General features: G+C 42.8%; 1 protein-coding gene across 2 annotated transcripts in view; it reads left to right on the top strand.

The window, feature by feature from the left end:
* Positions 1 to 17,099, top strand: part of LOC121537031 (integrin beta-5) — a 68,241-nt gene extending 51,142 nt beyond the window's left edge. For both annotated transcript variants that reach the window (XM_041844766.2, XM_041844765.2), the window contains 5 exons: positions 6,213 to 6,435; positions 7,346 to 7,446; positions 8,786 to 8,905; positions 9,298 to 9,464; positions 14,775 to 17,099. In XM_041844766.2, coding sequence (XP_041700700.2) covers positions 6,213 to 6,435; positions 7,346 to 7,446; positions 8,786 to 8,905; positions 9,298 to 9,464; positions 14,775 to 14,870 — 707 coding nt within the window. In that variant the 3' untranslated portion in view covers positions 14,871 to 17,099. The remainder of the gene's footprint in view (positions 1 to 6,212; positions 6,436 to 7,345; positions 7,447 to 8,785; positions 8,906 to 9,297; positions 9,465 to 14,774) is intronic.
* The last annotated feature ends 640 nt before the right edge of the window (positions 17,100 to 17,739 follow it).

Below are 17,739 nucleotides of genomic sequence, written 5' to 3'. Positions count from 1 at the left end.
CTGGCGTTGCAAGCGCCATGCTCTACCAACTGAGCTACCAACATGAGTGCTACTTTCAGAACTACTGGCTAAGAAGTATACATAAGTTCCGGAGAATCTCTTTAAAACAGGACTCTGGTGTATGTGACTCACTCATGGCAACTTGGGCTGAATAAAGAAATGCCAATTCCACGTTTTAACTTCTGACACCCGTATGTTTATAATCAAATCAAATTGAAAGCATTTTAGAGACTGTCCGGTTTTATTAAGAAAAGAGTCAGTCTTTTTGGCTTTGGCTTTTTATTGCCGCCTCGAACATCTTTCCGAGGGGCACTTCAACCTGTAACTTATTACCCATGATTTGAGGTGTAGTATGTCTTTAAAACAATGTGAACATCCTACTCAGAGAGCACTAATTCAATTTGTTAGGCGGCCCACATTCTCTGGGCCCTGTCTGTCAGTTGGCATACATCGCTACTGTCCCACAACAGAATGGAATCCTTCTGTAGATTCTAGAACAAGCTTAAAAAAAGGCCCCTAATAGGTGCTCCATAGATGGAATATCACTCTGTACGCTAGCAGTTTAGCATTGTTGTTGTGCTGCAAGGTTCAGACTGGTTAGTTAGCCCCCTGTTGTTCAATCTGTAAAGTTTATTATAGTATTAGGCTTTCCTAATACTTAAACCCAGTGGAATTCTCCTGCCATTAGAGGAGAGAGAGATTGCTAAGACACCTGGATTGCATTAGGAGAGATCAGACCAGACTTGTCTTTTTCTCTTTCAGAAAAGCCTGAGAAAGTTTGGTCTCATGTAACGTAACGTCCCAGTGTCCACTTATTTCCCAAGGCTATATGGATGAGCATTGCAGGTGGAGAACTACAGAACCCTTAGAGGTCACTCTATCTATACTGAACAAAAATATAAATGCAACATGTAAAGTGTTGGTCCCATTTTTCATGAGCTGAAATAAAAGATCTCGGAAATTGTTCATATGCACAAAAAGCTTATTTCTTTCAAATTTTGTGCAGAAATGTGTTTAAATCCCTGTTAGTGAGCATGCCAAGATAATCCATCCACCTGACAGGTGTGGCATATCAAGAAGCTGATTAAACAGCATGATCATTACACAGGTGCACCTTGTGCTGGGGACAATAAAAGGCCACTCTAAAATGTGCAGTTTTGTCTCACTATGCCACAGATGTCTCAAGTTTTGAGGGAGCGTGCAATTGGCATGCTGACTGCAGGAATGTCCACCAGAGCTGTTGCCAGAGAATTGAATGTTAATTTCTCTAACATAAGCCGCCTCCAACGTCGTTTTAGAGAATTTGGCAGTACATCCAACCGGCCTCACAACCGCAGACCACGTGTAACCACGCCAGCCCAGGACCTCCACATCCGGCTTCTTCACCTGCGGGATCGTCTGAGACCAGCCACCCGGACAGCTGATGAAACTGAGAAGTATTTCTGTCTGTAATAATGCCCTTTTGTGGAGAAAAACGTATTCTGATTGGCTGGACCTAGCTCCCCGGTGGGTGGGCCTATGCCCTTCCAGGCCCACCCATGGTTGCGCCCCTGCCCAGTCATGTGAAATATATTTCAATTGACTGATTTCCTTATATGACCTATTTTTGTTCAGTATATCTCTCTTTCTTATATATATATATACAGTGAGGGAAAAAAGTATTTGATCCCCTGCTGATTTTGTACGTTTGCCCACTGACAAAGAAATTATCAGTCTATAATTTTAATGGTAGGTTTATTTGAAACAGTGAGAGACAGAATAACAACAACAAAATCCAGAAAACGCATGTCAAAAATGTTATACATTTATTTGCATTTTAATGAGGGAAATAAGTATTTGACCCCCTCTCAATCAGAAAGATTTCTGGCTCCCAGGTGTCTTTTATACAGGTAACGAGCTGAGATTAGGAGCACACTCTTAAAGGGAGTGCTCCTAATCTCAGCTTGTTACCTATATAAAAGACACCTGTCCACAGAAGCAAGCAATCAATCAGATTCCAAACTCTCCACCATGGCCAAGACCAAAGAGCTCTCCAAGGATGTCAGGGACAAGATTGTAGACCTACACAAGGCTGGAATGGGCTACAAGACCATTGCCAAGCAGCTTGGTGAGAAGGTGACAACAGTTGGTGCGATTATTCGCAAATGGAAGAAACACAAAATAACAGTCAATCTCCCTCGGCCTGGGGCTCCATGCAAGATCTCACTTCGTGGAGTTGCAATGATCATGAGAACGGTGAGGAATCAGCCCAGAACTACACGGGAGGATCTTGTCAATGATCTCAAGGCAGCTGGGACCATAGTCACCAAGAAAACAATTGGTAACACACTACGCCGTGAAGGACTGAAATCCTGCAGCGCCCGCAAGGCCCCCTGCTCAAGAAAGCACATATACAGGGCCGTCTGAAGTTTGCCAATGAACATCTGAATGATTCAGAGGAGAACTGGGTGAAAGTGTTGTGGTCAGATGAGACCAAAATTGAGCTCTTTGGCATCAACTCAACTCGCCGTGTTTGGAGGAGGAGGAATGCTGCCTATGACCCCAAGAACACTATCCCCACCATCAAACATGGAGGTGGAAACATTATGCTTTGGAGGTGTTTTTCTGCTAAGGGGACAGGACAACTTCATCGCATCAAAGGGACGATGGACGGGGCTTTGTACCGTCAAATCTTGGGTAAGAACCTCCTTCCCTCAGCCAGGGCATTGAAAATGGGTCGTGGATGGGTATTCCAGCATGACAATGACCCAAACCACACGGCCAAAGCAACAAAGGAGTGGCTCAAGAAGAAGCACATTAAGGTCCTGGAGTGGCCTAGCCAGTCTCCAGACCTTAATCCCATAGACAATCTGTGGAGGGAGCTGAAGGTTCGAGTTGCTAAACGTCAGCCTCGAAACCTTAATGACTTGGAGGAGTGGCACAAAATCCCTCCTGAGATGTGTGCAAACCTGGTGGCCAACTACAAGAAACGTCTGACCTCTGTGATTGCCAACAAGGGTTTTGCCACCAAGTACTAAGTCATGTTTTGCAGAGGGGTCAAATACTTATTTCCCTCATTAAAATGCAAATCAATTTATAACATTTGTTTTTCTGGATTTTGTTGTTGTTATTCTGTCTCTCACTGTTCAAATAAACCTACCATTAAAATTATAGACTGATCATGTCTTTGTTAGTGGGCAAACGTACAAAATCAGCAGGGGATCAAATACTTTTTTCCCTCACTGTGTATATGTGTGTATGTATATATATATATATATATATATATATATATATATATATATACACACACACACACTACCGGTAAAAAGTTTTAGAACACCTACTCATTCAATGGTTTTTCTTTATTTTTACTATTTTCTACATTGTAGAATAATATTGAAGACATCAGAACTATGAAATAACACGTGGAATCATGTATTAACCAAAGTGTTAAACAAATTAAAATATATTTTTCATTTGAGATTCTTCAAATAGCCACCCTTTGACAGCTTTGCACATTCTTGGCATTCTCTCAAGCAGCTTCACCTGGAATGCTTTTCCATCAGTCTTGAAGGAGTTCCCACATATGCTGAGCACTTGTTGGCTGCTTTTCCTTCACTCTGCGGTCCGACTCATCCCAAACCATCTCAATTTGGTTGAGGTCGGTGGATTGTGGAGGCCAGGTCATCTGATGCAGCACTCCATCACTCTCCCTCTTGGTAAAATAGCCCTTACACAGCCTGGAGGTGTGTTGGGTCATTGTCCTGTTGGAAAACAAATGATAGCCCCACTAAGGCCAAACCAGATGGGATGGCGTATCGCTGCAGAATGCTGTGGTAGCCATGCTGGTTAAGTGTGCCTTGAATTCTAAATAAATCAGACAGTGTCACCAGCAAAGCACCCCCACACACCATAACACCTCCTCCTCCATGCTTTACGGTGGGAAATACACATGCAGAGATCATCCGTTCACCCACACAGCGTCTCACAAAGACACGGTGGTTGGAACAAAACATCTCAAATTTGGACTCCAAACCAAAGGACCAATTTCCAACGGTCTAATGTCCATTGCTCGTGTTTCTTATTGGTGTCCTTTAGTAGTGGTTTCTTTGCAGCAATTTGACCATGAAGGCCTGATTCACAGTCTCCTCTGAACAGTTGATGTTGAGATGTGTCTGTTACTTGAACTCTGTGAAGCATTTATTTGGGCTGCAATTTCTGAGGCTGGTAACTCTAATGAACTTATCCTCTGCAGCAGAGGTAACTCTGGGTCTTCCACTCCTGTGGCGGTCCTCATGAGAGCTAGTTTCATCATAGCGCTTGATGGTTTTTGCGAATACACTTGAAGAAACTTTCAAAGTTCTTGAAATGTTCCGTATTGAATGACCTTCATGTCTTAAAGTAATGATGGACTGTCGTTTCTCTTTGCTTATTTGAGCTGTTCTTGCCATAATATGGACATGGTCTTTTAGCAAATTGGGCTATCTTCTATATACCCCCCCTACCTTTCACAACACAACTGATTGGCTCAAACGCATTAAGAAGGAAAAAAATCCCACAAATGAACTTTTAACAAGGCACACCTTTTTAATTGAAAGGCATTCCAGGTAACTACCTCATGAAGCTGGTTGAGAGAATGCCAAGAGTGTGCAAAGCTGTCATCAAGGCAAAGGGTGGCTATTTGAAGAATCTCAAAGAAAAAATATATTTTGATTTGTTTAGCACATTTTTGGCTACTATACCCCGCTCAAAGGCACTTAAATATTTTGTCTTCCCATTCACCCTCTGAATGGCACACACAATCCATGTCTCAATTGTCTAAAAGGCTTTTACAAAAATTAATTACCTGTCTCCTCCCCTTCATCTACACTGATTGAAGTGGATTTAACAAGTGACATCAATTAGGGATCATAGCTTTCACCTGGATTCACCTGGTCTGTGCTTCTGGCACGTGTTTGGATTATGGTCTAAACTTGGCCGATGAAAATTTTGCCCACATCGGGTTAAGGCTTGAACACACCAATAACGGTTGCCTGCTGAGAGTACTTGCAAATAATATATATAAATAAATAAATTGGTCATTTAGCAGACGCTCTTATCCAGAGCGACTTACAGGAGCAATTAGGGTTAAGTGCCTTGCTCAAGGGCACATCGACAGGTTTTTCACCTAGTCGGCTCGGGGATTAGAACCAGCGACCTTTCGGTTACTGGCACAACGCTCTTAACCACTAAGCTACCTGCCACCCCTGCAAACTGATTTTACACATAGAATCAGCAGTCAGACGTCAACAGCGCGCTGAACGATCGATAGATCCATTATCGATGTGTGTGTGACCCCTTCAGTCATTTTATTTTATTTATTCAGATAGGCATTTCACAATTTATTTGAGTAGTATTCAATCAAAAAATCAACAGTACAGTAGCCTAATTGTTTTACATTGATAAGGCTTTTCCATCTACGCCTCTGTCTTTTTTAAACTTGAGATTATCGAAGGCCACAGCAGTTAGGGTATAATCACAGCTGTTGTGTGTCCCCATTAAGGGGTTATTTCTCTTGACTGAAGAACCCAGCCTACTGTGTGTTGTTACTGTGAGATCTGCCACTAACCCCCCCCAACACACACACACAGGACCGCTACTGAGACAAATGAGTGTTTGAACAGTGATTAACTCCACTCTGACATCACACCCTTAAGGCTTAGCTTGACCATGGGCTAGTTCTGATGTCGATAAGCTTAGTTCCATTTAAGATGGTTGGTTCTAGAGGCCCAAACCCCGACTGGAATAATTGAAAGTACTCCAGTTGTTCATGACTGATGAGGCATTTCTGGCAAGGAAGAAGACCGCTTTTGTGATCCATAACAATTTGGGTTAAGCCGAATTATTGTGAATGGCTGTGTCGTCTATAGATAGATAGTTTCTTCATGTTTGAATTTTCTTCCCAGTTAGAATGGCCTTCTTTTTTTACAAACATTGGATTAAAATAAGTTTATATTTTGGGTTCTGATGGGGTACGACAGTTGAACTAAGCATTTATAGTTATACACTTCAAGAATCAATGGGTACATATCATTCATTTATAAGACCAAAAAGTGTATGTATCAACTGCATATTGACCCTTTAAAGCTCCTTGGCGCTACCATATGGACCTGTGTTAATACCGCTTGAATCTGTGTCTGTGTAGTATGACTGTCCTCACAGTCTCCCCCTCCTTACCTCCTCTCTCTTCTCAGGTCACGGAGAGTGCCACTGTGGGGAGTGTAAGTGCCACGCAGGCTACATCGGGGACAACTGTAACTGTTCCACGGACACGTCTTCCTGTGTGTCTGATGATGGGAAGATCTGTAGTGGGCGAGGCAGTTGTGCGTGCGGGCGCTGCCATTGTACAGAACCAGGGGCCTTTGGGGACACCTGCGAGAAATGCCCCACCTGCCCCGATGCCTGTGGCACCAAAAGGTACGGGACAGAGAGGAAGGGATGTATGAAGTGGGGGGGGAGACTGAGAGATGCAGGGCAAGAAGAGAGGGGAGGGAGAGCAGGGGCAGCCATGTCCTAAGTGTCAAGGGGTTTCTAATGTGCACCTGAAGGTGAGATTTGACCCATCATGATAAGACCCATATCATCCATTACCATGCATTAAGGTACAAAAAGGATTTAAGACTCATATAACTCACTTTAGATTAGCTCTAGATTATTTCTGTAAAGGGTCTATCAGAGTACCAAACGTGTATGCGTACACACAGCAGTGTTGTAAAATATTGGACCGTTGGCTTTCATACTTTTCTAATTCTCAGCGCAGTTCATAAAATTTGTCCAACTGTCAACACATTCAAATGAATAGGTGAGGCATACCGGAGACGCTTTGGTTGGGAATTGTGGAGATGTGCGCTTTTGGGCTGTGTCCCCCCCACGGATGGTGGTCTCAGAGCCGCGTAGCTATGTCACTATGGGACGCCGGACTATTGCATCTCAACGTCTGTGGACTATGATTTACGCTTAAGACGATACGCTAAGAAGATGTTAAGATGGCTCCCATTCCATTGGTGTCCCCCGAAAAAAGGAAAGGTTACGACCCAAACTCCTCACTCTAATCGCTCAGGCTCAGAGTTTATCAGCAGTCTTTCCCAGGGAATGTGTTGCTATCAGTCACAGTGGTACCCTCCCAGCATGCTCCTATAATCACATATGGCTCTCATTTCAGAGGTAAAAGGTGACCTTTTAGTGTGTGACCCTTGACCATAAACTGACCTTAAACTCAAGGCCTGGTCACCTCTGTGCTCCTGTAAACACTACACGTATGATGTATGTCATTAGGCCACGCTCACGGTCTCTCTCTGTCATCTCTCCATCTCTCTCTCTCTCTCAGGGAATGCATCGAGTGCCGACTTTTCGACTCCGGAAGACTGTCCGACAACCAAACCTGCCAGCGGCTATGCAAGGACGAGATCATCACCGTGGAAACGCTTAGTGAGTAAACAACACACTGACTGTGGCTTCCCTCTCTAACATCAGCTGGCCAGCAGACACACACATACATACATACACACACACACACACACACAGAGGAGTATCAACATCTGTGGTTAGCGTCTGCAGCAGTTTGTTGTTGATGCGTTACAGACCTCTTCCCTTGTCTTAGTTTATTAGCTCTCTCACGCTCTTATTGTGCACAGCCTTGCCAAAACAAGGCGTATGTACAACTGTTTGAGCTGTTTCAGCTAATGTGACATGACCCAGCTGCTCTGACAGGTTAGCTCAGACCAAAGTAACGCACGGTTCTCCGACCCACACACACGCCCATACGCCACGTCTGTAATTACTTATGAAAATAAATATACCCTCTCCAGTCCAGCGTGGGTGTCTGTTTATGTTATTTTCTGGCGAGTGTCAGTCTGGGTATCTAGTGGCAGAGGAGACGGACATCTTCTGTTCTGTCCTCCAGGTAGCAGCTTATAATAACGGGCAGCGCCATGCAGCCAAACCCATCATTTGGTTCAAAAACATGACGCCCTTACACTCCCCATCTACCACACCCTCTAAACAAACATGTAACTCAACCTGCACCCATAACTCTAAAAGCCATGACCCTTAAGTGGAACATAGACAGTCCCAGGATTTGGTCTGTCTGGATCCCCTCAGCATTTTGCATTGCGGGGGATAGTTGTCTAGGAATGTATTAATATGCTAATGTTGCTTGTGGGGGCATTGTGATGCTGACATGCCAATAGAGTGCCATTTCAGATGCACCTTGGGCTCTGGATTTAAAGGGCTTGTTATAATATCTCACTGTCGCCCGTCCCAGCTCTGCCCTCACTGCCCTGCCAGTCCTAGATCTGTTCTGTTTCACTGCATTCTCTCGCTCTGCTATTCCAACCATCTGACCTCCCCTAATAGACTCTGCATGTACATTCCGGTAACTTCTCTCCTGCTGAAAGCAGAGAGGGGAGAGGAGGCTGGAGGGAAGCAAGGGGAGAGGGAAGGTGTAGGGGGCTAGAGCTAGTCTCGCCTCAGTTCCCAAGGCGTTTAGAATATTTGAATGATGAAGAGTTTGCAAAAACAAGGACAAAAAAACCAAAGCAAGTATCTCTGTCCTTACTGTGGAATGTGATCACTCACTCCTCCAAGAGGGATTTCTCATTAAAGCAATGCGTCTTGATACATTTTCCCAACATTGTTGTGTTGTTGGAGCTCTCACCATTCTCTTGTTTTCTTTCTTCTCTTTCTGTTTCTTCTCTCAGTAAGTTTCGCCAGCTGTTTTATTGCTTGTGTCTCAGCAGCGCCTCTCTCTCTTTTTGTCCTCTTACAGAAACGGAAGACCCAAACGCTGTCCTTTGCTTGTACAAGACAGAGAACGAGTGTGTGATGAAGTTCATGTACTCTGAACACACCAACGGCATGTCAGTCCTCACCGCGCTCAAAGAGCCAGGTCAGTACTGCTACAGAAAACATGGACATAACACATCAGCCAGCTGCTTCTCTTCACATTCAAAGAAATGGAGGATGAAAACAATAACAGAGAAGGCCATGTGTTGCAGTATGAAATACTGTATACCATGTCTGTTTGTTATTATCTGGTGAGTGTCAGTCTGGGCCTCTTGTGGACATGCATTCTATTGGACAGTGGGGTTATGATATTAGATGTATATGTCATGAAACCAACACTTTACACGTTGCGTTTATATTTTTGTTCAGTGTATATGTCTCTTTCTATATTTCTCCTAGCTATATCTTTGTGTATTTTCTTAGTTCCTGTGTATATCTGCTTTTTATTAACCCTTGTTTATGTTTGTTTGTTTGTGTCTCCCCTCCCGTCTCCAGAGTGTGGCGCAGCGCCGGATGCCATGACGGTCCTCCTGGCGGTGGTGGGTAGTATCCTGCTGGTGGGCATTGTGCTGCTAGCCATCTGGAAGCTGGTCATCACTGTGCATGACCGGCGAGAGTTTGCCCGCTTCCAGAGCGCACGCTGCCGCGCACGTTACGAGATGGTGAGGAGGATGATTAACCTACTTATGACAGTGATTTACAGTGCCTTCAGAAAGTATTCACACCCCTTGACTTTTTCAACATTTTGTTGTGTTACAGCCTGAATTTCAAAAGTGGAATTATGTTTTTCGAAATGTTTACTAATTAATTAAAAATGAAAAGCAGAAATGTCTTGAGTCAATAGTATTCAACCCCTTTGTTATGGCAAGCCTAAATAAGTTCAGGAGTAAAGATTTGCTTAACAAGTCACATAATAAGTTGCATGGACTCTTTGTGCAATAATAGTGTTTAACATGATTTTTTGAATAACTACCTCCTCTCTGTACCCCACACATACAATTATCTGTAAGGTCCCTCAGTCGAGCAGTGAATTTCAAACACAGATTAAACCACAAAAACCAGGGAGGTTTTCCAATGTCGTGCAAAAAAAAGCAGACCTTGAATATCCCTTTGAGCATGGTGAAGTTATTAATTACACTTTGGATGGTGTATCAATACACCCAGTCACTAAAGAGATACAGGTGTCCTTCCTAACTCAGTTGCCTGAGAGGAAGGAAACCGCTAAGGGATTTCACCATGAGGCCAATGGTGACTTTAAAACAGTTAGAGTTTAATGGCAGTGATTGTAGTTACTCCACAATACTAACCTTAATGACAGAGTGAAAATAAGGATGCCTGTACAGAATACAAATATTCCAAAATATGCATCCTTTTTGCAATAAGGCATTAAAGTAAAACTGCAAAAAATGTGGCAAAGAACGGAATAGATCTAAGCACAGGTAAAATTCTAGGGGAAAACCTGTTTGTCTGCTTTCCACCAGACACTGGGAGATTAATTCACCTTTCAGCAGGATAATAACCTAAAACACAAGGCCAAATATACACTGGAGTTGCTTACCAAGATGACATTGAATGTTCCTGAGTGGCCTAGTTACAGTTTTGACTTAAATCATCTTGAACATCTATGGCAAGACTTGAAAATGGCTGTCTAGCAATGATCAACAATCAACTTCTCAGAGCTTAAAGAATTTTAAAAAGAATAATGGGCAAATATTGTACAATCCAGGTGTGCAAAGCTCCTAGAGACTTACCGAGAAAGACTCACAGCTGTAATCGCTGTCTAATGTGATTTTAACATGTATTGATTCAGGGGTGTGAATACTTATGTAAATGAGATATTTCTGTATTTCATTTTTAATCCATTTGCAAAAAAATCTAAAAACATGTTCTCACTTTGTCATTGTGGGGTATTGTGTGTAGATAAATTGGTGAGAAAATAAATCTATTTAATCCATTTTGAATTCAGGCTGTAACACAACAAAATGTGTAATAAGTCTAGGGGTATGAATATTTTCAGAAGGCACTGTACATATAAAAGGTTGAATTCATATGAGACTGAGCCACAGAAGTTATGGGAATCAATGAGAAGGACGACTATCTATTACACTATCTATCAAATGAAAGGCTGTGTGAATTACTGTGAAGACTGTTTTGGGACAAGAATAGGCCTATGTAAGTTATGAGACTTGCATGTCTGAGAAGGATAGGATATATGCACATCCCATTTGAAATGCCAAGTTGTTGAATGTATAGTTGTAGTCTTTCATCTCATTGTGGTGTACATCCAATGTACTGTTGGAACAGTTTCCGTGAATCATAACACTGAAGCCATATGTGGGAACTGGGGTAGGAACATAGTTGTATTTCAAAGTGTATTCGCCACGTGCACAGGATACAATGGGTGTAAAACAGTACAGTGAAATTCTTACCTTGAGAGCTCTTTCCAAATAATGCAGTAATAATATAGATAATAGAAAATATAATAAAACATTTAAGTAAGAATAAAAACCACACAATAACTACGATGAGAGTTAAAGAAACAAGAGAATGCAATTTTGTCATTTCACTTTGCCTGTAACAACCATGATGAGCACCGGCATGTCTGATTAGGTTTCGCTGCATCGCAGCTTGTGGGATAATCTCTATTGCTCGCGTCCTCTCTCCTCTCTCCCCGCCTCCTTCTCAAAACACATTGGAGGAAAAGGTCAGAAGGGAGGGACCTCTGGCTTTCTCATCCAATTGGTTTTTAGAAGCAGAGGATGCGAGGAGGATGTAATTGAGATTCACCCACTGACTCAGAGTAGCCTTCAATCAGCCTACCAAAGGTTGCATCTTACAGAGAACTGTATGTCCGGTAGCTCGCGGGCCGTCAGTGAGTAGCTTGCAAGTAGGTACTGAGAAATAATCAGTAGGCCTAATATTGCATGAAATAATTATTCTCCCCAAGCTGTTTACAGGTATTTAACATCATTCTGCATTTTTTGAATCCTACATGTGCATTTACAGGGCACAACAAAAAAGAAACCAAGCCAAGCATCATGCAATTCTTCTCCCTAAATTCCCTTTCTCCTCCGTGTCTCACTCAATTGCGTTTTGACCGCTCCCTCTACACACGTGTCCTGAGTGTGCACACAAGCTCCCGTTAGGCCTACAGAAATGCTTATAAAAACTTATCTAATTGAGGGATACACAAGCGACATTCCTTGACAAATCTTGACAGTTTTATCACTAATTAATATTTTCATTAGAATCAACAAACAGATGTTTTGGCCGTAATTCATCACCATACAGTGTTCAATGTGGAATTATCCATTTAGAAAATTCCGAAGAACAGGCAGAATAAACTCAATTAAATGTATGTATATCGAAAAGAAGACCGATTTTGGTTTGTAACCCTGAAACAATTGTATTTCAACTCGCTAAAAAATTGAGCCCAGTTTCAAATGATCACTCTGAGAGTAACTGTTACAGACAGGAGATGCGCATCACTTAGCACTGGCAACTTTTTTCATTTGGAAATGTATTCTGTTATATTACATGTTTTTTACTACAAAATAGGTGTCTTGACTGTGATAAGGTCTTGGGAAATAAGATAGCCTTGTTTTGTTAATTTATCAGACAAGACAATGCCATTGCACAGCCATTGGCTTCTGCAAGCTAGCGCCACCGCGGAGGTTACTACCTTTTTGAAGATTTTGTTCCACGATATAATATAACCAGTTGAGATTACGGTTTCAATAAATCGTTATTTCAATTATTTCATTTGCAAATAAATTCATTAAAAATCCTAGAATGTGATTTTCTGGATTTTTTTTCTCATTTTGTCTGTCACAGTTGACGTGTACCTATGATGAAAATTACAGGCCTCTCATCTTTTTAAGTGGGAGAACTTGCACAATTGGTGGCTGACTAAATACTTTTTTTCCCCACTGTATTTCAGCTTTTATTTCTTTCATCACATTCCCAGTGTGTCAGAAGTTTACATACACTCAATTAGTATTTGGTATCATTGCCTTTAAATTGTTTAACTTGGGTCAAACGTTTCGGGTAGCCTTCCACAAGCTTCCCGCAATAACTTGGGTGAATTTTGGCCCATTCCTCCTGACAGAGCTGGTGTAACTGAGACAGGTTTGTAGGCCTCCTTGCTCGCACACACTTTTTGAGTCCTGCCCACACATTTTTTTATAGGATTGAGGTCAGGGCTTTGTGATGGCCACTCCAATACCTTGACTTTGTTGTCCTTAAGCCATTTTGCCACAACTTTGGAAGTATGCTTGGGGTCATTGTCCATTTGGAAGACCCATTTGAGACCAAGCTTTAACTTCCTGACTACTGTCTTGAGATGTTGCTTCAATATATCCACATAATTTTCCTTCCTCATGATGCCATCTATTTTGTGAAGTGCACCAGTCACTCCTGCAGCAAAGCACCCCCACAGCATGATGCTGCCACCACCTTTTTCCTCCAAACTATTTGTGTTTCATCAGACCAGAGGACATTTCTCCAAAAAGTACGATCTTTGTCCCCATGTGCAGTTGCAAACCGTAGTCTGGCTTTTTTATGGCGGTTTTGGAGCAGTGGCTTCTTCCTTGCTGAGCGGCCTTTCAGGTTATGTCGATATAGGACTCGTTTTACTGTGGATATAGATACTTTTGTACCTGTTTCCTCCAGCATCTTCACAAGGTCCTTTGCTGTTGTTCTTGGGTTGATTTGCACTTTTCACACCAAGGTACGTTCATCTCTAGGAGACAGAACGCGTCTCCTTCCTGAGCGGTATGATGCCTGCGTGGTCCCATGGTGTTTATACTTGCGTACTATTGTTTGTACAGATGAATGTGGTACCTTCAGGCATTTGGAAATTGCTCCCAAGGTCTTGGCTGATTTTCTTTTGATTTTCCCATGATGTCAAGCAAAGAGGCACTGAGTTTACATCCACAGGTACACCTCCAATTAACTCAAATGATGTCAATTAGCTTATCAGAAGCTTCTAAAGCCATGACATCATTTTCTGGAATTTTCCAAGCTGTTTAGAGGCACAGTCAACTTAGTGTATGTAAACTTCTGACCCACTAGAATTGTGATACAGTTAATTCTAAGTGAAATAATCTGTCTGTAAACAATTGTTGGAAAAATTTGTGGAGTGGTTGAAAAACGAGTTTTAATGACATTTGTAATCTTTCCACCGTAGTGGGTCTAGGGTGTCTGGGAAGATGGAGGTGATGTGTGCCATGACCAGCCTTTCAAAGCACTTCATGATGACAGATGTTAGTGCATCAGGAAAGGGCAGTAGCCATCAGGAATGATGGTGGTCAGCTTGAGACATGGGGATTACAGACTGGGACAAGGAGAGGTTGAAAATGACAGTGAAGATCACCCAGTCCTCTGGGACGGCGGGGGCCCTTGTGCACAGCTCTGTGTTGTTTTTGTCGAAGCGTGCATAAAATGTATTGCGTTTGTCTGGTAGAGGCATTGTTGGATAGATCACAGCTAGGTCTACCTTTGTAATCTATAATGGACTGTAGCCCATGCGTTGAGCATTGGAGCCGGTGTAATAGGATTCCACCTTGTTCCTATATTGTCCTTTTGCCTGTTTGATGGCTCTGCGGAGGTCGTAGTGGGACTTCTTGTACGCATTCGTGTCCTCAACCATAGCTTCAGGGTTGGCTGCGATAGCCCTGTGTGCGGTAGCTCTGTATGACCACTTAATGTGATCAGTGTGAAGAACCTAACTTGAAGCATCTGCTGGAGCAAAAACATGTTGATTAAAACCATCAGACCTCGTCTCGGACCACAGAGCTGTCAGTTAGTGGAATAACTGTTTGGAATACTGTGACTGTTCCAAATTCTGAGGCTGTGGCTTAAATGTCCATCCTGCCTCCACATGTCCATTTGCCTAACTTTCTGTCACTCTCTCTCCCCTTTTATCTCTCTCGCTCTCTCTTCATCTCTCTCTTCCTACTCTCTCTCTCCAGGCCTCAAACCCCCTCTACAAGCAGCCCATCTCCAGCCACACAATAGAGACAGACTTCAGTATGTATGGCAAGTCTTACAACGGAGCAGCCCACTGACCTCCTCCCCACGGGGGTGGTGGGGTGGGGGCACGGCAGGACCGGTCCAAGTAGAGAACCAGGAGGGGTGGGAAATGATTAAATAAACTTCACCATCTATCTGATCTGCCAAGGACTTATGACAAACTGAAACAGAAGTAAAAATAGTGGTGTGGATTGTTTCTGGGGACTGTGGCCTTTCTTTTCTTTCTCACTCTGACTGAGGAGAAGCAAAGTTCCCAACTGCCATGAAGTAATGAGATGTGATTTAAAGCTCTGTTCTGCTCTGTGTGATTTACTGATGTCAGTAGAATACAGCCCAGAGGACAAGCAACAACGTTCTCCTGGTCTGGAAATTGTTTAAAGAGGACGGAGACAATAATCTGTGCTCCTCTGAGTCATCTCTCTAGATAACAAGCGGATGTTATATAAGCGGAATGAACTTTGTAGACAGGACAATGAAACCCTATCTGTCGCTGACAATTTGTGTTAAATTGCCAACTTCGCATCACATAAACCATAACTCCTCCTTCACATAAGCAGCAATATACATTGTACAGACAGGCAAGGCATCGACTTATATTTGTATGTATATTTTTTTTAACTCTTAAAAAAGCCTTTCCGACACTCACTATGCATCCTCCTTCATAACAAGTGGAAATATTAATTAATGTACATCAGCAGGAGTTTTTCAGGTTTATGAGATAATAACAGCGCATTTTTTGGTGATGATGACTTTGGCATCATGGTACTAACATTAAAAGAGCAATAGTTTTCTTACCCTTGTTTTGCACAACAGATGATGATATTATTAGGAGAGTCTCAAAGTGACTAAGAATCTCTCTATTCTCATTGTGTTTGTATTGTTGTTGTTGTTTTGCACTTCTTTCTCTAGTCTTGATCTATTCAGTTAGCCTGGACCCAGATTTGTTTGTGCTGTGTCCAACACCTATTGTCATTGCCAAACAAATAGATACATTTGGATACGGCACAAACAGATCTGGGACCAGGCTACTATTCAGTATAACTGCAATAACCCTGCTCTCTGTCATAGCTACATTACTTGCACTGTGAGTGTGGGTGGGTGGAGAGACTGGGAAGGTCTCTAAGCTGTGTTGACATGGGACATAACTCTCCCTCACCCATTCCAACAGGAAGAAGCAGGCTAAAACATGGCACTGGAGTTATGAAATGGCTACAGTATGAGATGGGAGGGAAGACTCCTCATTAAATGTATTCTGTGGCCTTTTTTGTAATGGTGAGCTAGGCTTGAGAGTGTGCGTGTGTGAGAGAGAGCGGGAGACAATGGGCGAAGAGAGAGTGTGCGCGCTAACGTGCATGGATGTGTGTGTGCCAAACGCAATAAGAATCACATAAAAACAATCTGTTTCCTTGTGCTTACTTGTGTGTCTTGGCACCATGTGAGGAAATGCATTAGCCCAGACGTTTGTGAGTTCAACAGTAAAATGTACGTTATCCAGCATCCTTCCTGTACAGCATTGATAATTCACCATTAGAAACCAATGGATTTACAACACTACTACATATATATGTCATTCTGCACACAGAGCAGGTATACACAAAACAGCAATAAATGGATGACTTAAAAGCAAATATATATCCCACTTATTTGACTTTTACTCCCCTGGTGACCCTCTTGCAATCTTGCCCCCACCCCTGTCCAGAATCCTCCACATTTTATTTGTTTTACCTATGCATAGTTTCACCTGTGCAGCAATCATGAAACTATACTTCCTAGCAGCAGCACATTTCAAAATAACAAAAATAAACATCCAGTCTGTTGTTTTTCCGAACGAAATGAACTGTGAGTGTTGGAGGGTGACTGTGAATGTTAAGAGGGGCATGAATGAATTGGGGGTCTGTCTTTGGCTTAGACCGCAGGTGCCAGGGAAGCTGTGTGCATGTGTTCAAACACATCTGTTCTCACTCTCAACCAATAAGCAGCAGTCCACTGCCCTCATGTATGGTCCTCTGATCATACAGAAACTCAGAGGAAAGGTGGTCTGGTCTCCCTTTGATTCTGTCTGTCATTTACACCTTGGTTTCTGCTGTCGCCCATGACGACCCTCACCATGTGCTTCTCCTCAGCTAACCCAGATTTGTATCTTAGCAGCTAAATTAGTAGCATAAATTCAGATTTGTTTTCAGAGTTCAAATGAACTGCAAATAAGACTCATAGAAGAACTAACAACCCAAAGTAATGTCAATAAACACATGGAAATATTTGTACACCCTATTTGTTATTCAGTATTCAGAGAGCTTGATGGTTCACATGAGCTGGAAAATGCATTATATTTCCCTGTTAACTTCATAGTTTGTAAGACCCCAAGTATAGAGGGGAGGGGGGGACTAACGCTGGGATATGGAACATGTCTATGAGACTGAAGTGAGGTCATAAATCCCCCCCCCCCCCCATCCCTCCTGGTGTTTTGGTGGGCGCCTCCAGCACGCACGCACACATCCAGCCAGCCAGTCTGCACACAGACAGATGTGAAGTCATTCTCCCCCCCCCCCCAAAGCAGGCGGGGCCCAGCCTCAGTCCAGGTTTCAGCTGTAGGGAAAAAGTAGGTTGGCGTGTTTGTTTAGTATCTCTGCCTGCCGAACAGGGACTTACAGAGCACAGTTAAAATTGAGGCTATAGGGACTTCCAGTACGGTCAGTGCACTTGTGTGTTGAACAGTAAAGGAAATAACCCCTAAGGCTTCTGAATGATCAGGCCCAATCAGCATGTAGTCTACTGTCAGGATTGGAAGTCTAGCCTCGTTAACACAATCAATACTTTAATTAAGCTGGCCCGGAGTGTAATGTAGACTGACTCTGGCTCTGGAGGGCATAATGAGGGGCAATGAATAGGTCGTTGAAAAGAGAA

The sequence above is a fragment of the Coregonus clupeaformis genome, chromosome 23, assembly GCF_020615455.1.
Source record: "Coregonus clupeaformis isolate EN_2021a chromosome 23, ASM2061545v1, whole genome shotgun sequence".
NCBI classification, from domain to species: domain Eukaryota; kingdom Metazoa; phylum Chordata; class Actinopteri; order Salmoniformes; family Salmonidae; genus Coregonus; species Coregonus clupeaformis.
Note: the sequence above shows the minus strand (reverse complement) of the source record. Positions and strands in the feature narration are given on the sequence as shown.